Here is a 20419-nt window from a genome sequence, read left to right as displayed (position 1 = left end):
TTAAAGGTTAATTAAATATAAAAAATGGTCAACAGTCTCATAGTACTTGCAAAGGGTGGGTAGAAATAATGACCAATGATCACAACATGTACATATTTTAATTAGCAAGACATTAAGTATACAGGGTAAGAAAAATACATGAAAATTAAAAAAATGGGGAAAAACCCAAAATAAGAGAAACCATCTTGGGTTCTAAATCAACATGGATGAATCTCTAAAACAAAGTGAAGCTCAAGAAAGTTAGTCACTTTTATTATCTAATAAAGAAAAGTATTGCATTCCTCAAACGGTAGCCCCCAGAGCCAGACCAACGCTACAAACTAAAACATGGAAGACATGTGACGCTAACATGGATACACTCTTACAGAAATAATTAATGTACTTTCATTGCAATAAAGCCATGCTTCTTCCAACATTACTCTGATGGTGAAAATAAAAAAACTCAGAACATAAAAACGGAAATGTCTTCCTTTTTCAAAGAGTATGGGGAACACACTGACCGCACCACAGCATATACACGTTGTGTCAACACTACACAGTACAGAGAAAAGAAGCAGTTGTTTTGTGACACAGTATAAATAGAAGGAAGAATTTCGCAATTAACCACTGAGGTTCAGGTTTTTGCAACAAAAATGTGAGTTATTGGAGAAATTCAGGTTGGTCCCTCCCCGTTGTATTCTGTTTGCTAACATTTGGTTCCTAGTGAACACACCCCAGGCCAGTGCACATCTAAGGGAGTTGATAATACGTGCTCAGTTAAGAGCTTCTCAAATCAAACTGACACAGAACTAGATAACAATGCTAAGGTTGCATAGAAATATGTTTAAAACATGTTTTACTTGACCTGATTCTACCAAACTATCCAAGTTGAGTTACAATCTTGTTGAGATATGCATTCTCAAAACACACACACAGAATAGCGAATGTATCATGGGTAGCCACCTTTGTCAGTACATTTCAATATCCGTTTCAGTGGAATCTATACATCTTAACCATAAATGATCATGTTCGCAAAGACAGCCAGCATGAAAACGTTAAAACAACATTTTACATTGGATCCAATGTTGTAGAATGAAATTGAAAAAGCACGTAATACGAGTGTGTAATGGATACTTGCATATTGTGGGAATGAGGAGGAACATCAAAATGGTCAATGAATGCTTAAAAAAAAGAGGATCAATTAAGAAAAAAAAAATAGATTTATATATATAGTGGTGTTTTGACTCTTCCTTAGATATACAACTGTTACTTTTATATCAAACAAATACAGTGTACAAACTCTGCTGTGCTGTCTTTGCAACATAGAGGTCCAAAGTACAGTATGATATAAAGCAGAGTTGGTCAATTCCAAATTTTCCTATTTGAAAAGTATTGATGATAACTGAACGGAATTAAACCCAACCCTGATATAAAGAAGCAACCCAAAACCAAACGAAAGAACAAGGCGATTTTGTCTAATCTTGAGGTGTATTCATTTGTACAAACCGTAACGAAACATTTTGCAGGGGAATACATTTAGCAATGAAAACAATTTTCTTATCGGGCAAATTCAGCGAGGTCCCTCCTCGTTTCGCCCCATTTGCTTCCGGTTGGTTCTTAGTGAATAAACCCCCTGGTCTAAGAGCATTTTGTGTGGATCCAACGATTCTGCAAGACTCATAAAGAATATCTACACCATCCCTTTAAGTGTTTTGATGCTCTGGACCTAAACAAGGATGTCTAAAATGGAATGAAAGTGACCTTTTGCAAGATATCCCCAACCTAGATATATACACTCTGCTCTCTGTACCGAAGGAAAGGTCAGGTGATTCCTACTGATGCGCTAGCCATGCTTTCAGTGTGCTCAACTTCAACAAAAAAAAGCAAGAAAAAAAAGCCATAAATCCTAAAATTCAAGTCCAACTGTGGCCCTACATTTGCAGATTCACTGTATCTTAACCTCTTTGACTAACACAGACACACAAGAAAAAGAGGGACCGATGGAAACACACACACACAAAATACTCTTCTGTTCCAACATCTTTACTGATCTACCTTCCTAAGCAGCCAGCAGCAACACTTTGTCTGTGTCCCAAATACCACCCTATTCCAGCAGGGCTCTGGTCAAAAGTAGTGCACTATATAGGGAATAGGGTGCCATAGGCTCTGGTCAAAAGTAGTGCACTATAAAGGGAATAGGGTGCCATTTGGGATGAGACCTTTCTTTAGCGTGCTTTGCCTCGCATAAAAGCTGTGATTTCCATGAACATTGTGTACTAGAGTTCTCAAAGGAAAATTAAAAAAATTAAAAAAGACCAAAACACACAGGATGAAGAACCTTCAATAATCTTCCCTGATTGACACCACCATCATCATCACCTTCAACTCTCCAGGAGGCACCAGAGTAGGTAGAAGCTGCTAACTGACTACAGATCCAGGGTCAGATTTTCTTGCACTGCCCTATTGGTTTTTAGATGGACGTAAGGGAATCTGATCCTAGATCTATGGTTAGGGGACAACTTTAACTCTGGGGGAAATCATACAGACCCACACATTAATAGTGGCTTGGCTTGCAGGCTGGTAGTTGGTAATCGGTTGGTGAAGGGGAGACTGAGCGGTGTTGCCCAGGCAAGAGGTCTCATTCCTGGGCAGTGAGGTTGGCTGCACAGGCCTGGTTCTCAGTGTCCAACTCTGGGCCGCAGTGGCAGCCGTGGGAGCAGGGTATTGGAGAGCTAGGGGTGGTGGTGTCAGGGTCTGGGCTGGGCTCCTGGGAGTCTGTGGGGGGTAGGGAAGGGGATTCAGCCCCTGGGCTGTTGTCCCCGGGGCCGGTGCTCAGGCCCTGAACCTTCTTGCTGAGTTCGTTGCGTTCGTTCTGCAGCGCCCGGCAAAGCTTTTCCAACTTCCCTACCTTCCCCTGGAGGCTGTCAAACTCACGGTCCTGTAGAGTTTTCTACAGAAGACACAGATACACAAACTTACACTGAGTGTACAAAACATTAAGAACACCTGCTCTCCCCATGACATTTCACCTGGTCAGTCTATGATCCCTTATTGATGTCACTTGTTAAATCCAACTCAAATCAGTGTAGATGAAGGGGAGGAGACAGGTTGAAGAAGGATTTTTAAGCCTTGAGACAATTGAGACATGGATTGTGTATATGTGCCATTCAGAGGGTGAATGAGCAAGACAAAATATTTAAGTGCTGGGTTATGGTTGTAGGTGCCAGGCGCACCAGGTTGTGTCAAGAACTACAACGCTGCTGGGATTTTGGCGCTCAACAGTTTCCTTTGTGTATCAAGAACGGTCCTAATGTTTTGTACACTCCCAACAAAACACACACACACACAAATAGACAATCCCCATTCAGTGAGTAAAATCCAGCCTACCTCCTCAGCCATGTTCAGCAGGGCCTTGTTGCTGCTCTCCCACCTGGAGCGATACATGGTAGTCTCCTTCTCCAGCTTCTTGATCTTCTTCGTCATCTACGGACACACACAGGTCACATGACCACGGACTACAACCAAGACGGACCATCTTCTGAGATCTCTGTTGATGTGTGACAGACACTCACCTTCTCCATCTCCTGCTTGAAGGTGGTGAACACCTCGTTGCTCTTGGACAGAGTAGTCTGGAACTCCTCAAACTTCTCGGTGTATAAGGACAGCTGGATGGGCAGACAGGAGAGGATGGAGGGGAAACAGGGAAAGAGAGGAAGGTCAGTTCACCACATTAACTTCCCAGCTGGTTGTTTACCACAGCTAGATGCATCCACTCTGTTCCTACAGCGTTCTAGATAGATACCTGTTGTTTGAGATGGACCTCCTGCTGCTTCATCAGCTCACACATCCTCTGAGACTCGACCGCTTCCTTCAACAGCTGGAGAGACAACAGGAGACCAAAATAAAGAGTTGTGGTTTTGATTTAAGCAATAAGGCACGAGGGGGCGTTGCGTCGTGGCTAAGAAAAACCCTTAGCCGTGGTATATTGGCCAGTTAACAATGCCACTTAATATAATGTATATACTGTACTCTATATCATCTACTGCATCTTGCCATCTTTATGTAATACATGTATCACTAGCCACTTTAAACTATGCCACTTTATGTTTATATACCCTACATTACTCATCTCATATGTATAGACTGTACTCTATACCATCTACTGCATCTTGCCTATGCCGTTCTGTACCATCACTCATTCATATATCTTTATGTACATATTCTTTATCCCTTTACACTTGTGTGTATAAGGTAGTAGTTGTGGAATTGTTAGGTTAGATTACTTGTTGGTTATTACTGCATTGTCGGAACTAGAAGCACAAGCATTTCGCTACACTCGCATTAACATCTGCTAACCATGTGTATGTGACAAATACAATTTGATTTGAGATACCACAAACCCCCGAGGTGCCTTATTGCAATGATAAACTGGTTACCAACGTAATTAGAGCAGTAAAAATACATGTTTTGTCATACCGGTGGTATACTTTCAGCCAATCAGCAGTCAGGGCTCGAACCACCCAGTTTCTAATCCCACATGATATAGTCATTGAGTTGAACATGTTGACTAGAGTGTTTCACCAAACCACCATATTCTACTGTTACTCACAAAGTCCTTCTCTCTGTGATGGCGGTCCTCTGACTCCAGGAGCAGTTCCTGAGCCTGTTGTAGCTTAGCATCCACCAACTGTTGCTGCAGGTCCTTATGCTTGAACACCTTGTCAATGTGCTGAGAGGGGACAGGGGGTTAATACTCACATGTCCAGAACATTATGCAGTTGCACCTCCTGTGTGCTTTAGTTGTGCAAGTAAATGTCCATGTCCTTCCTGGCACAGAGCTGCAGCCCTCCTGTCTGCTCCTTACTCTCCACTCCAACCCATTCTCCCCACTCTAAACCCATACTTACTCGCCACACGCCCACCCATACTTACACGCCCACCCATACTTACACGCCCACCCATACTTACACGCCCACCCATACTTACTCGCCCACCCATACTTACACGCCCACCCATACTTACTCGCCACACGCCCACCCATACTTACTCGCCACACGCCCACCCATACTTACTCGCCACACGCCCACCCATACTTACTCGCCACACGCCCACCCATACTTACTCGCCACACGCCCACCCATACTCACTCACTCGCCACACGCCCACCCATACTTACACGCCCACCCATACTTACTCGCCACACGCCCACCCATACTTACTCGCCACACGCCCACCCATACTTACTCGCCACACGCCAACCCATACTCGCCAACCCATACTCGCCACCCCATACTCCCCCCACTCCAACCCATACTCCAACACACACCTCCTCTCGTAGTTCATACTGCTGGATGAGTTTCTTGAGCTTCTCTGCCAGCTCAGAGTTCTCCAGCCTCAGACTTGCATTCCTCTCGTTATGCTGCTCCATCTGGGCCTGGATGTCATTCAGAGTCACCTGAGAACACACACACACACACACACACACACACACACACACACACACACACACACACACACACACACACACACACACACACACACACACACACACACACACAGGAACTAGAGGATGTTACATCATGATAGACAACCAGGAAGTGTTTAATTCTTGGGTGAAAGTCAGAAGTATTTCCTTGATTCTTGGCCTACTTCTCAACACTGATTGGAGAAGATCGTGGCAATAAATCAAGGAAAGACTAGAGATTCATCCCTTCTTTACAGCTAGTGGCTCACCTGGAAGTGTGATGTCACCACCTTCCTCTTCTCCTCCTCCACGCGTGCACGCTGTGTCCCGTCCTCCTGCAAGAGCAAGTTAGGTTAAAAAGGCACAGCTTCATTGTTGTTCACTTCATAAATCATATTTAAAAAAAAAAACGTTTTGGTTCACAAAGATATGGTCCTAGCAACCAGAGAACGATAAGACTCATCTTCTAGTTTTTGGAATGTGTGGGTGCGTTGGAGAAGATCACTTTTGTCAAGTCGTTGAGCATCACTGGTTACCGCCTTTCAAGGGGTGTTGCTTTATGGGGATAAAATTGTCAGACTTGCGCCTATAACGTCGACTGCATGAACTTGACAAATATCATGGTGATCAAAAGTCATTAAGTTCAGTGTAGTCGACAGTTGCTATTCGCCAACTTAATCCTGCAGCCAATCCCCTGCATAGTGGGAGGCTCTACAGTCAACCAATCATTAGGCTGATTCTTCGCTGTTGAGACTGGTGTTTTGCGGGTACTATTTAATGAAGCTGCCAGTTGGACTTGTGAAGCGTCTGTTTCTCAAACTAGACACTAATGTACTTGTCCTCTTGCTCAGATGTGCCCCGGGGCCTCCCACTCCTCTTTCTATTCTGGTTAGAGCCAGTTTACTATGTTCTGTGAAAGGAGTAGTACACAGCGTTGTACGAGATCTGCAGTTTCCTGGCAATTTCTCGCATGGAATAGCCTTCATTTCTCATAACAAGAACAGACTGACGAGTTTCAGAAGGTCTTTGTTTCTGGCCATTTTGAGCCTGTAATCGAACTCAAATGCTGATGCTCCAGATACTCAACTAGTCTAAAGAAGGCCAGTTTTATTGCTTCTTTAAAATCAGGACAGTTTTCAGCTGTGCTAACATAATTGCAAAAGGGTTTTCTAATGATCAATTAGCCTTTTAAAATGATAAACTTGGATTAGCTAACACAACTTGTCATTGGAACACAGGAGTGATGGTTGCTGATAATGGCCTTCTGTACGTTTATGTAGATATTCCATTAAATCAGCCCTGTCCAGCTACAATAGTCATTTACAACATTAAAAGTGTCTACACTGTATTTAGGATCAATTTGATGTTATTTTAAATGGACAAAAAGTTCTTTTTTCTTCTCAAAAACAATAATATTTCTAAGTGACCCCAAACTTTTGAAGTGTAAATTAATGTGATATTTAACACTCTTTATCACTAATTGATTATACAATTTACAAACATGATTCCAGTTTGTGAGTCTATGATTTGGGGGTTGGAGACGTGTATTTTGACATTATCAAGAAAATATTTTTTAAGCAATGGCAACACTGCCATGTTGATCTGACCCTTTGTTGGAAAACCACATTGGTGTCCAACTTTCGGCTGTCGCAAATGCACCTCCCCCGACTTGTCTGCAGTCGGTTGCTTTAGACTTACTGCTCAAAGGAGGCCTATGTGAGCGCCGCCCTCTCTGTCTGAACTATGACCGATTCACACTGTGCTGGCCTGAATACAGACTTACGCCACACTGTGCTGGCCTGAATACAGACTTGCACCACACTGTGCTGGCCTGAATACAGACTTGCGCCACACTGTGCTGGCCTGAATACAGACTTGCGCCACACTGTGCTGGCCTGAATACAGACTTACGCCACACTGTGCTGGCCCGTCCTTTCCAGCAGTGTTAAAACAATAATGGTGGCCAGCACATTCAAGCTCAGCCCCGTTTGGCTCAGTAGTTCATCATCCTTTACCTCAGGGATCATTACCTAGATTCAATCATCATCCTTTACCTCAGGGATCATTACCTAGATTCAATCATCATCCTTTACCTCAGGGATCATTACCTAGATTCAATCATCATACTTTACCTCAGGGATCATTACCTAGATTCAATCATCATCCTTTACCTCAGGGATCATTACCTAGATTCAATCATCATCCTTTACCTCAGGGATCATTACCTAGATTCAATCATCATCCTTTACCTCAGGGATCATTACCTAGATTCAATCATCATCCTTTACCTCAGGGATCATTACCTAGATTCAATCATCATCCTTTACCTCAGGGATCATTACCTAGATTCAATCATCATCCTTTACCTCAGGGATCATTACCTAGATTCAATCATCATCCTTTACCTCAGGGATCATTACCTAGATTCAATCATCATCCTTTACCTCAGGGATCATTACCTAGATTCAATCATCATCCTTTACCTCAGGGATCATTACCTAGATTCAATCATCATCCTTTACCTCAGGGATCATTACCTAGATTCAATCATCATCCTTTACCTCAGGGATCATTACCTAGATTCAATCATCATCCTTTACCTCAGGGATCATTACCTAGATTCAATCATCATCCTTTACCTCAGGGATCATTACCTAGATTCAATCATCATACTTTACCTCAGGGATCATTACCTAGATTCAATCATCATCCTTTACCTCAGGGATCATTACCTAGATTCAATCATCATCCTTTACCTCAGGGATCATTACCTAGATTCAATCATCATCCTTTACCTCAGGGATCATTACCTAGATTCAATCATCATCCTTTACCTCAGGGATCATTACCTAGATTCAATCATCATCCTTTACCTCAGGGATCATTACCTAGATTCAATCATCATCCTTTACCTCAGGGATCATTACCTAGATTCAATCATCATCCTTTACCTCAGGGATCATTACCTAGATTCAATCATCATCCTTTACCTCAGGGATCATTACCTAGATTCAATCATCATCCTTTACCTCAGGGATCATTACCTAGATTCAATCATCATCCTTTACCTCAGGGATCATTACCTAGATTCAATCATCATCCTTTACCTCAGGGATCATTACCTAGATTCAATCATCATCCTTTACCTCAGGGATCATTACCTAGATTCAATCATCATCCTTTACCTCAGGGATCATTACCTAGATTCAATCATCATCCTTTACCTCAGGGATCATTACCTAGATTCAATCATCATCCTTTACCTCAGGGATCATTACCTAGATTCAGCCAAGGGTCAATTTTTTTATTGAGCAGATGGTCAAGGGAACATAATTTAGAATAATTTGTAGACTGCAAATTGAATGCAAGAAGCCCAAACAGATATTTGACTATAATACCTTGCTTATATGTGTATACGATCAGATATCTCTATTATGCGTGGGAATACTTTGGAACAGATATCCAAAATTAGAAACTTTGCTGGTGTTTTTACAGTCTTATGTTCAACAACAAAATAAAAACAATTTTTTTCAGCTCAGTAAAATTTGGGGGCCCAAATAATATCACCAGCGGCCAAATTCAACCTGTGGGCCGCCAGTTGGGGATTCCTGCCAACCTTGAGTGTGCGGTTGTGTCTCTGCAGCTCCCTACAGAGTGACTCCAGTTTGCTGCGTGCCAGGATGGCCTTGCTGTGTTCCTTCTTCAGGTGGTCTGTCTCCTGCACCAGCTGAGACTGTTTCTTCTGCAGGACACGCATTTGCTTCTGACTGTTCCGCTGCTCCTCCAGCTGAACAGCACACACAGAAATTACAATTTAATTTATAAAAAAATACTATTAAAATGTTGAACTAATAATAAAAAAATAAAAAAAACGTATTAAAACTCCAGTACACTTAAATGAAAAGCTATTGATAAAATAGCTACAATGAGACAAATGGAAACAAACAAGGCTGCCAAGGGAAGCTGGGTGTGTCAGCCATGTCCTTGTCCAGTAAAGACCCTCCATCAGCCAGCCTCTCTCCCCCTCTGGGCTCCCTCCCCTCCATCAGCCAGCCTCTCTCTCCCTCTGGGCTCCCTCCCCTCCATCAGCCAGCCTCTCTCCCCCTCTGGGCTCCCTCCCCTCCATCAGCCAGCCTCTCTCCCCCTCTGGGCTCCGTCCCCTCCATCAGCTAGCCTCCCTCCCCCTCTGGGCTCCATCTCCTCCATCAGCCAGCCTCCCTCGCCCTCTGGGCTCCCTCCCCTCCATCAGCCACACCCAGAAAATGACTTATAAACACATAGGCCTGTCACACATACACCCCCTTGATCAGTTACATACACGGCTGCAATCTGTCACGTAGTCACACCTCACATGTTATGGACACACAGGACAGACCTACACTGCCTCACACATTCATGAATCAGCAATAAATCCATGACTCATTCCCACATGGAAGGTCAGCCTAAGTTGAGCCGCCCTGCCCATGATGACAGGATAGACAGACAGACAAAGGAGACAGACTACTTCTGGCTGATACACAGATGGAGGTTAGATATAAGAGGGTTGCTGGCATGCTAAAATCAAACAAATAAAAAAGTGAATTTACTAAACTAACAGCCTTTGAGCCACACCAGAGTCTTTATGAGAGTTACTACTTACCAGATCAGCATACTTCTTACAGAGGCCTGCCAGTTTCTCCTCTGGTGTACTCAGAGTATTCAGGGTCTGCATCAGCAGGGTGATCTCTTTACCTGCAACACACACGAGGGGGGGGCATTCAATGCAACACCACCTCATCACAACAGGGACCCAGCAACACACAAGGGGAAGCTGTCCAGTCCTAAACCCCTAGCCACCACCTGTATGACTAAAGGAATCTGATGGATGACAGCTAGATATATTAGTGATCAATATGGATGGGTAAGAGCTCCATAGTGTTCTTCAGGAGCAGGGTTGGAGGCCACTGACCTACACCCAGATCAACAACAAGCACCTAGGAATACGCTCTAGGGATTGATTTCAGACAACAGAACCAGTCCTTACCCAGACCCTTCACCTTCTTCTTCTCCTGAGTCTTTACTTTCTCCTTCTCCGCCCCGCCGGTGTTCACTTTGACATCCTCTGGCTTCACGTCCAGCTCCTTCTCATTGGCCAGGCCGTTGAGCACAGGGCCGTGTGATTGGCCGTTGGGCAGGTTAACCCCGTCCTCCCCGTTGTCCTCCAGGCAGTAGGTGTTGAGGATGTCCTCCAGCTGGCGGCTCAGCTCCTCAGCCATGTCACACTGAGACGACACCCCCTCCACTACAGTAGAGACTGGGACGGGTACAGGGTCTGCTATAGTAGAGACTGTGACAGGGTCTGCTATAGTAGAGACTGGGACTGGGACGAAAGCAGGCTCTTCTACAGGTGGGACTGCGGGGAGAGCTGCAGACTCTGCTGTTTTGGGAACGGCAGACACCTCAGCCACTAGACACAGAAGGGAAGGAAAAATATATGTTATTAAAACACTAGCTAAGGTGTACCGGCTGTATGGCAGCATTAAATTATCACCTTCACAATGTATGGCTATGCTGCTGCCATAGTTGTGATACTTTGCAGTCCTGCTTATGTGTACTAGGGTTGAAGGGTGGGAACCCGGTTACTGAGATTTACCACCCCAATCACTCCCTTTACCCAGGATAAATAACTGAGAATTATTTAAAATGAACAGCATGGCGTGAAATGGAACCGTTAAATGATATGCAAAGTCTAAATCTGGCTTCTCTACGGCCTCCACATGATGAATCATCAACGCGCCGGGTGGAGGGACAGACAGCCAGCCCGCCCGTCTCCGGGTGGAGGGACAGGCAGCCCGTCTCCGGGTGGAGGGACAGGCAGCCCGTCTCCGGGTGGAGGGACAGGCAGCCTTGCGAGCACTCTCGCAGTCTCTCTCCATAAACATCATTAAAACAGCATTCAAAATACAGATTTTTGTTAATTCATATATATATCCTACCCTACCCCTTTCAGGTAATAAATTCAATGTAGTATTAGCCTTATATTTAGTTAATTAATGATGGGTTAGGCAAAATAAGCTTGTAACTTAGCCTGTAGCCCCTGTGTCTTGAGCAATACACACACCTATGCTCCACTGGCCTCTCCTTAAAAAAAACTTCCTTATCTCTTGGGGTCCCGTGCAGGAAAAGTTAGACTAGAATAGCTTGCTGGAAATCATTGTTTGTAGCGTTTCTTCTATCAAAAGACTAATCGAAGAGGGACGCAAGCTCGTTTGCTGAATCTTAAATACGGCAGCCAACAGAACTCACAGGTAGTTTGAAAGAGCAAACGCGGTAGGCTATAACAGTTATTTATTCAGATGGTGGTAGGCTATAGCAGTTATTAATTCAGACCCATAACCATTCAGATGGTGGTAGGCTATAGCAGTTATTAATTCAGACCATAACCATTCAGATGGTGGTAGACTATAGCAGTTATTAATTCAGACCCATTCAGATGGTGGTAGGCTATAACAGTTATTAATTCAGACCCATAACCATTCAGATGGTGGTAGGCTATAGCAGTTATTAATTCAGACCCATAACCATTCAGATGGTGGTAGGCTATAGCAGTTATTAATTCAGACCCATAACCATTCAGATGGTGGTAGGCTATAGCAGTTATTAATTCAGACCCATAACCATTCAGATGGTGGTAGGCTATAGCAGTTATTAATTCAGACCCATAACCATTCAGATGGTGGTAGACTATAGCAGTTATTAATTCAGACCCATAACCATTCAGATGGTGGTAGGCTATAGCAGTTATTAATTCAGACCCATAACCATTCAGATGGTGGTAGGCTATAGCAGTTATTAATTCAGACCCATTCAGATGGTGGTAGGCTATAGCAGTTATTAATTCAGACCCATTCAGATGGTGGTAGGCTATAGCAGTTATTAATTCAGACCCATTCAGATGGTGGTAGGCTATAACAGTTATTAATTCAGACCCATTCAGATGGTGGTAGGCTATAGCAGTTATTAATTCAGACCCATTCAGATGGTGGTAGGCTATAACAGTTATTAATTCAGACCCATTCAGATGGTGGTAGGCTATAGCAGTTATTAATTCAGACCCATAACCATTCAGATGGTGGTAGGCTATAGCAGTTATTAATTCAGACCCATTCAGATGGTGGTAGGCTATAACAGTTATTAATTCAGACCCATAACCATTCAGATGGTGGTAGGCTATAGCAGTTATTAATTCAGACCCATTCAGATGGTGGTAGGCTATAGCAGTTATTAATTCAGACCCATTCAGATGGTGGTACGCTATAACAGTTATTAATTCAGACCCATTCAGATGGTGGTAGGCTATAGCAGTTATTAATTCAGACCCATTCAGATGGTGGTAGGCTATAACAGTTATTAATTCAGACCCATTCAGATGGTGGTAGGCTATAGCAGTTATTAATTCAGACCCATAACCATTCAGATGGTGGTAGGCTATAGCAGTTATTAATTCAGACCCATTCAGATGGTGGTAGGCTATAACAGTTATTAATTCAGACCCATAACCATTCAGATGGTGGTAGGCTATAGCAGTTATTAATTCAGACCCATTCAGATGGTGGTAGGCTATAGCAGTTATTAATTCAGACCCATTCAGATGGTGGTACGCTATAACAGTTATTAATTCAGACCCATTCAGATGGCGGTAGGCTATAGCAGTTATTAATTCAGACCCATAACCATTCAGATGGTGGTAGGCTATAACAGTTATTAATTCAGACCCATAACCATTCAGATGGTGGTAGGCTATAACAGTTATTAATTCAGACCCATTCAGATGGTGGTAGGCTATAACAGTTATTAATTCAGACCCATTCAGATGGTGGTAGACTATAGCAGTTATTAATTCAGACCCATAACCATTCAGATGGTGGTAGACTATAGCAGTTATTAATTCAGACCCATAACCATTCAGATGGTGGTAGGCTATAACAGTTATTAATTCAGACCCATTCAGATGGTGGTAGACTATAGCAGTTATTAATTCAGACCCATAACCATTCAGATGGTGGTAGACTATAACAGTTATTAATTCAGACCCATTCAGATGGTGGTAGGCTATAACAGTTATTAATTCAGACCCATTCAGATGGTGGGAGGCTATAACAGTTATTAATTCAGACCCATTCAGATGGTGGTAGACTATAACAGTTATTCATTCAGACCCATAACCATTCAGATGGTGGTAGGCTATAGCAGTTATTAATTCAGACCCATTCAGATGGTGGTAGGCTATAACAATTATTAATTCAGACCCATTCAGATGGTGGTAGGCTATAACAGTTATTAATTCAGACCCATTCAGATGGTGGTAGGCTATAACAGTTATTAATTCAGACCCATTCAGATGGTGGTAGGCTATAACAGTTATTAATTCAGACCCATAACCATTCAGATGGTGGTAGGCTATAACAGTTATTAATTCAGACCCATAACCATTCAGATGGTGGTAGACTATAACAGTTATTAATTCAGACCCATAACCATTCAGATGGTGGTAGGCTATAACAGTTATTAATTCAGACCCATAACCATTCAGATGGTGGTAGGCTATAACAGTTATTAATTCAGACCCATAACCATTCAGATGGTGGTAGGCTATAGCAGTTATTAATTCAGACCCATAACCATTCAGATGGTGGTAGACTATAACAGTTATTAATTCAGACCCATAACCATTCAGATGGTGGTAGACTATAACAGTTATTAATTCAGACCCATAACCATTCAGATGGTGGTAGGCTATAGCAGTTATTAATTCAGACCCATAACCATTCAGATGGTGGTAGGCTATAGCAGTTATTAATTCAGACCCATAACCATTCAGATGGTGGTAGGCTATAGCAGTTATTAATTCAGACCCATAACCATTCAGATGGTGGTAGGCTATAGCAGTTATTAATTCAGACCCATAACCATTCAGATGGTGGTAGGCTATAGCAGTTATTAATTCAGACCCATAACCATTCAGATGGTGGTACGCTATAGCAGTTATTAATTCAGACGGTGGTAGGCTATAGCAGTTATTAATTCAGACGGTGGTAGGCTATAGCAGTTATTAATTCAGACCCATAACCATTCAGATGGTGGTAGGCTATAGCAGTTATTAATTCAGACCCATAACCATTCAGATGGTGGTAGGCTATAGCAGTTATTAATTCAGACCCATAACCATTCAGATGGTGGTAGGCTATAGCAGTTATTAATTCAGACCCATAACCATTCAGATGGTGGTAGACTATAGCAGTTATTTATTCAGACCCATAACCATTCAGATGGTGGTAGGCTATAGCAGTTATTAATTCAGACCCATAACCATTCAGATGGTGGTAGGCTATAGCAGTTATTAATTCAGACCCATAACCATTCAGATGGTGGTAGGCTATAGCAGTTATTTATTCAGACCCATAACCATTCAGATGGTGGTAGGCTATAGCAGTTATTTATTCAGACCCATAACCATTCAGATGGTGGTAGGCTATAGCAGTTATTAATTCAGACCCATAACCATTCAGATGGTGGTAGACTATAGCAGTTATTTATTCAGACCCATAACCATTCAGATGGTGGTAGGCTATAGCAGTTATTTATTCAGACCCATAACCATTCAGATGGTGGTAGACTATAGCAGTTATTAATTCAGACCCATAACCATTCAGATGGTGGTAGACTATAGCAGTTATTTATTCAGACCCATAACCATTCAGATGGTGGTAGACTATAGCAGTTATTTATTCAGACCCATAACCATTCAGATGGTGGTAGGCTATAGCAGTTATTTATTCAGACCCATAACCATTCAGATGGTGGTAGGCTATAGCAGTTATTTATTCAGACCCATAACCATTCAGATGGTGGTAGACTATAGCAGTTATTTATTCAGACCCATAACCATTCAGATGGTGGTAGGCTATAGCAGTTATTTATTCAGACCCATAACCATTCAGATGGTGGTAGGCTATAGCAGTTATTAATTCAGACCCATAACCATTCAGATGGTGGTAGGCTATAGCAGTTATTTATTCAGACCCATAACCATTCAGATGGTGGTAGACTATAGCAGTTATTTATTCAGACCCATAACCATTCAGATGGTGGTAGGCTATAGCAGTTATTTATTCAGACCCATAACCATTCAGATGGTGGTAGACTATAGCAGTTATTTATTCAGACCCATAACCATTCAGATGGTGGTAGGCTATAGCAGTTATTTATTCAGACCCATAACCATTCAGATGGTGGTAGGCTATAGCAGTTATTTATTCAGACCCATAACCATGCAGATGGTGGTAGGCTATAGCAGTTATTTATTCAGACCCATAACCATTCAGATGGTGGTAGGCTATAGCAGTTATTAATTCAGACCCATTCAGATGGTGGTAGACTATAGCAGTTATTTATTCAGACCCATAACCATTCAGATGGTGGTAGACTATAGCAGTTATTAATTCAGACCCATAACCATTCAGATGGTGGTAGACTATAGCAGTTATTAATTCAGACCCATTCAGATGGTGGTAGACTATAGCAGTTATTAATTCAGACCCATAACCATTCAGATGGTGGTAGACTATAGCAGTTATTAATTCAGACCCATAACCATTCAGATGGTGGTAGACTATAGCAGTTATTTATTCAGACCCATAACCATTCAGATGGTGGTAGGCTATAGCAGTTATTTATTCAGACCCATAACCATTCAGATGGTGGTAGGCTATAGCAGTTATTAATTCAGACCCATTCAGATGGTGGTAGACTATAGCAGTTATTAATTCAGACCCATAACCATTCAGATGGTGGTAGACTATAGCAGTTATTAATTCAGACCCATTCAGATGGTGGTAGGCTATAGCAGTTATTAATTCAGACCCATTCAGATGGTGGTAGGCTATAGCAGTTATTAATTCAGACCCATTCAGATGGTGGTAGGCTATAGCAGTTATTTATTCAGACCCATTCAGATGGTGGTAGACTATAGCAGTTATTTATTCAGACCCATTCAGATGGTGGTAGGCTATAGCAGTTATTTATTCAGACCCATTCAGATGGTGGTAGACTATAGCAGTTAGACCCATAACCATTCAGATGGTGGTAGGCTATAGCAGTTATTTATTCAGACCCATAACCATTCAGATGGTGGTAGACTATAGCAGTTATTAATTCAGACCCATTCAGATGGTGGTAGACTATAGCAGTTATTAATTCAGACCCATAACCATTCAGATGGTGGTAGGCTATAGCAGTTATTAATTCAGACCCATAACCATTCAGATGGTGGTAGGCTATAGCAGTTATTAATTCAGACCCATAACCATTCAGATGGTGGTAGACTATAGCAGTTATTTATTCAGACCCATAACCATTCAGATGGTGGTAGGCTATAGCAGTTATTTATTCAGACCCATAACCATTCAGATGGTGGTAGACTATAGCAGTTATTAATTCAGACCCATAACCATTCAGATGGTGGTAGACTATAGCAGTTATTTATTCAGACCCATAACCATTCAGATGGTGGTAGGCTATAGCAGTTATTTATTCAGACCCATACCATTCAGATGGCGGTAGACTATAGCAGTTATTTATTCAGACCCATAACCATTCAGATGGTGGTAGGCTATAGCAGTTATTTATTCAGACCCATAACCATTCAGATGGTGGTAGGCTATAGCAGTTATTTATTCAGACCCATAACCATTCAGATGGTGGTAGACTATAGCAGTTATTAATTCAGACCCATAACCATTCAGATGGTGGTAGGCTATAGCAGTTATTTATTCAGACCCATAACCATTCAGATGGTGGTAGACTATAGCAGTTATTTATTCAGACCCATAACCATTCAGATGGCGGTAGACTATAGCAGTTATTTATTCAGACCCATAACCATTCAGATGGTGGTAGGCTATAGCAGTTATTTATTCAGACCCATAACCATTCAGATGGTGGTAGGCTATAGCAGTTATTAATTCAGACCCATAACCATTCAGATGGCGGTAGACTATAGCAGTTATTTATTCAGACCCATTCAGATGGTGGTAGACTATAGCAGTTATTAATTCAGACCCATAACCATTCAGATGGTGGTAGGCTATAGCAGTTATTAATTCAGACCCATAACCATTCAGATGGTGGTAGGCTATAGCTAGCAGTTATTATTCAGACCCATAACCATTCAGATGGTGGTAGACTATAGCAGTTATTTATTCAGACCCATTCAGATGGTGGTAGACTATAGCAGTTATTAATTCAGACCCATAACCATTCAGATGGTGGTAGGCTATAGCAGTTATTAATTCAGACCCATTCAGATGGTGGTAGGCTATAGCAGTTATTAATTCAGACCCATTCAGATGGCGGTAGGCTATAGCAGTTATTAATTCAGACCCATAACCATTCAGATGGTGGTAGGCTATAGCAGTTATTAATTCAGACCCATAACCATTCAGATGGTGGTAGACTATAGCAGTTATTAATTCAGACCCATTCAGATGGTGGTAGACTATAGCAGTTATTAATTCAGACCCATAACCATTCAGATGGTGGTAGGCTATAGCAGTTATTAATTCAGACCCATAACCATTCAGATGGTGCAGAATGGTGGGTAGGCTAATAGCAGTTTTTTATTTATTTCAGACCCATACCATTCAGATGGTGGTAGACATATAGCAGTTATTATTCAGACCCATAACATTCAGATGGGGTAGAACTATAGCAGTTTATTATTCAGACCCAAACCATTCAGATGGTGGTAGACTATAGCGTTTTTATTATATCAGACCCATAACCATTCACGATGGTGGTAGGCTATAGCAGTTATTTATTCAGACCCATAACCATTCTATGGTGGTAGACTAATAGCAGTTATTTATTCAGACCACCCATTCAGATGGCGGTAGACTATAGCAGTTTTATATTCAGACCCATAACCATTCAGATGGTGGTAGCTATAGCAGTTATTTATTCAGACCCATAACCATTCAGATGGTGGTAGGACTATAGCAGTTATTTATTCAGACCCATACCCAATTCAGATGGTGGTAGGCTTAGCAGTTATTTATTCAGAACCATAAACCATTCAGATGAGGTGGTAGGCTATAAGCATTTATTTATTCAGACCATAACTCCTCAGATGGTGGTAGGCTATAGCAGTTATAATTCAGACCCATAACCATTCAGATGGTGCGTAGACTATAGCAGTTTATATTCAGACCATTCAGATAGTGGTAGGCTATAGCAGTTTTATATCAGACCCATAACATTCAGATGGTGGTAGGCTATAGCAGTTATTTAATTCAGACCCATAACCATTCAGATGGTGGTAGAGGTCCTATAGCGTTATTTTTTATTTTCAGACCCATAACCATCAGATGGTGGTAGGCTTAGATAGCCAAGGTTTATTTATTCAGACCCATTCAGAGGTGAGCTATAGCAGTTATTAATCAGACACATAACCATTCAATGGTGGTAGGCTATAGCAAGTTATTATTAATTCAAACCATTCAGTGGTGTGTAGCTATAGCAGTTTTATTAATCAACCCATTCAGATGGTGCGGTAGACCTATAGCGAATTTTATTATCAGACCCATAACATTCAGATTGTGGTAGACTATAGCGTTATTATTCAGACCCATAACCATTCAGATGGTGGTAGGCTATAGCAGTATATTTATTCAGACCCATTCAGATGGTGGTAGGCTATAGCAAGTTTTTATTAATTCAGACCCCATTAAGATGGTGGTAGACTATAGCAGTTATTAATTCAGACCCATAACCATTCAGATGGTGTAGGCTATAGCAGTTATTTTAATTCAGACCATTCAGATGGTGGTAGGCTATAGCAGTTATTATTCAGACCCATTCAGATGGCGGTAGACTATAGCAGTATGTAATTCAGCCCATACCATTCAGATGGTGGTAGCTTATAGCAGTTATTAATTTCAGACCCATAAACCATTCAGATGGTGGTAGGCTATAGCAGTTTTTATTAATTCAGACCCATAACCTTCAGATGGTGGTAGCTATAGCAGTTTATTATTCAGACCCCATTCAGATGGTGGTAGCTATAGCAGTTATTAATTCGACTAACCATTCAGATGGTTGGGTAGCTATAGCAGTTATTAATTCAGACCCATAACCATTCAGATGGTGGTAGACTATAGACGTAATGATTATCAGACCCATAACCATTTCAGATGGTGGTAGACATAGCAGTTATTAATTCAGACCCATACCATTCAGATGGTGGTAGGCTATAGCAGTATTAATTTCAGACCTAACCATTCAGATGGTGGGTAGCTATAGCAGTTATTAATTCTAGACCCATCAGATGGTGGTTAACTATAGGCAGATTATTATCTCCATACCCCCATTCAGATGGCGGTAGACTATAGCAGTTATAATTCGACCATAACCATTCAATGGTGGTAGGCTATAGCAGTTATTAATTCCAGACCCAGTAACCATTCAGATGGTGGAGGCTCATAGCATTTTATTAATTCAGACCCATACAATCAGATGGTGGTAGGCTATAGCATTTATTATTCAGACCCATCAAGATGGTGGTAGGCTAGACAGTTATTTATTCAGAACCCATACCTCAGATGGTGGAACTATAGCAGTTATTTATTCAGACCCTAACCATTCAGATGGTGGTAGGCTATAGCAGTTTATTATTCAGGACCCAAACCAATTCAGATGGTGGTAGGCTATAGCAGTTATTTATTCAGACCCTAACCATTTCAGATGGTGTAGACTTATAGCAGTTTTATATTTATCAGACCCATACCATTCAGATGGTGGTAGCTATAGCAGTTATTTATTCAGACCCATAACCATTCAGATGGTGTATGACATATAGCAGTTATTAATTCAGACCCATAACCATTCGATGGTGGTAGACTTATAACAGTTATTAATTCAGACCCTATTTCAGATGGTGGA

General features: G+C 41.8%; 1 protein-coding gene across 1 annotated transcript in view; it reads right to left on the bottom strand.

The window, feature by feature from the left end:
* Window positions 1-79: 79 nt before the first annotated feature.
* Window positions 80-20419, bottom strand: part of txlna (taxilin alpha) — a 26537-nt gene continuing 6197 nt past the window's right edge. The window contains exons 3-12 of the mRNA XM_038965980.1: window positions 10467-10889; window positions 10083-10174; window positions 9060-9230; window positions 5713-5778; window positions 5306-5434; window positions 4589-4708; window positions 3782-3856; window positions 3552-3644; window positions 3367-3462; window positions 80-2929 (exon numbers count right to left, since the gene is read on the bottom strand). Of these exons, the coding sequence (XP_038821908.1) occupies window positions 2618-2929; window positions 3367-3462; window positions 3552-3644; window positions 3782-3856; window positions 4589-4708; window positions 5306-5434; window positions 5713-5778; window positions 9060-9230; window positions 10083-10174; window positions 10467-10889 (1577 nt within the window). The 3' untranslated portion in view covers window positions 80-2617. The remainder of the gene's footprint in view (window positions 2930-3366; window positions 3463-3551; window positions 3645-3781; window positions 3857-4588; window positions 4709-5305; window positions 5435-5712; window positions 5779-9059; window positions 9231-10082; window positions 10175-10466; window positions 10890-20419) is intronic.

The sequence above is a fragment of the Salvelinus namaycush genome, chromosome 27 (genome assembly GCF_016432855.1).
Source record: "Salvelinus namaycush isolate Seneca chromosome 27, SaNama_1.0, whole genome shotgun sequence".
NCBI lineage: Eukaryota > Metazoa > Chordata > Actinopteri > Salmoniformes > Salmonidae > Salvelinus > Salvelinus namaycush.
This window is presented reverse-complemented; position numbering and strand designations above follow the sequence as displayed.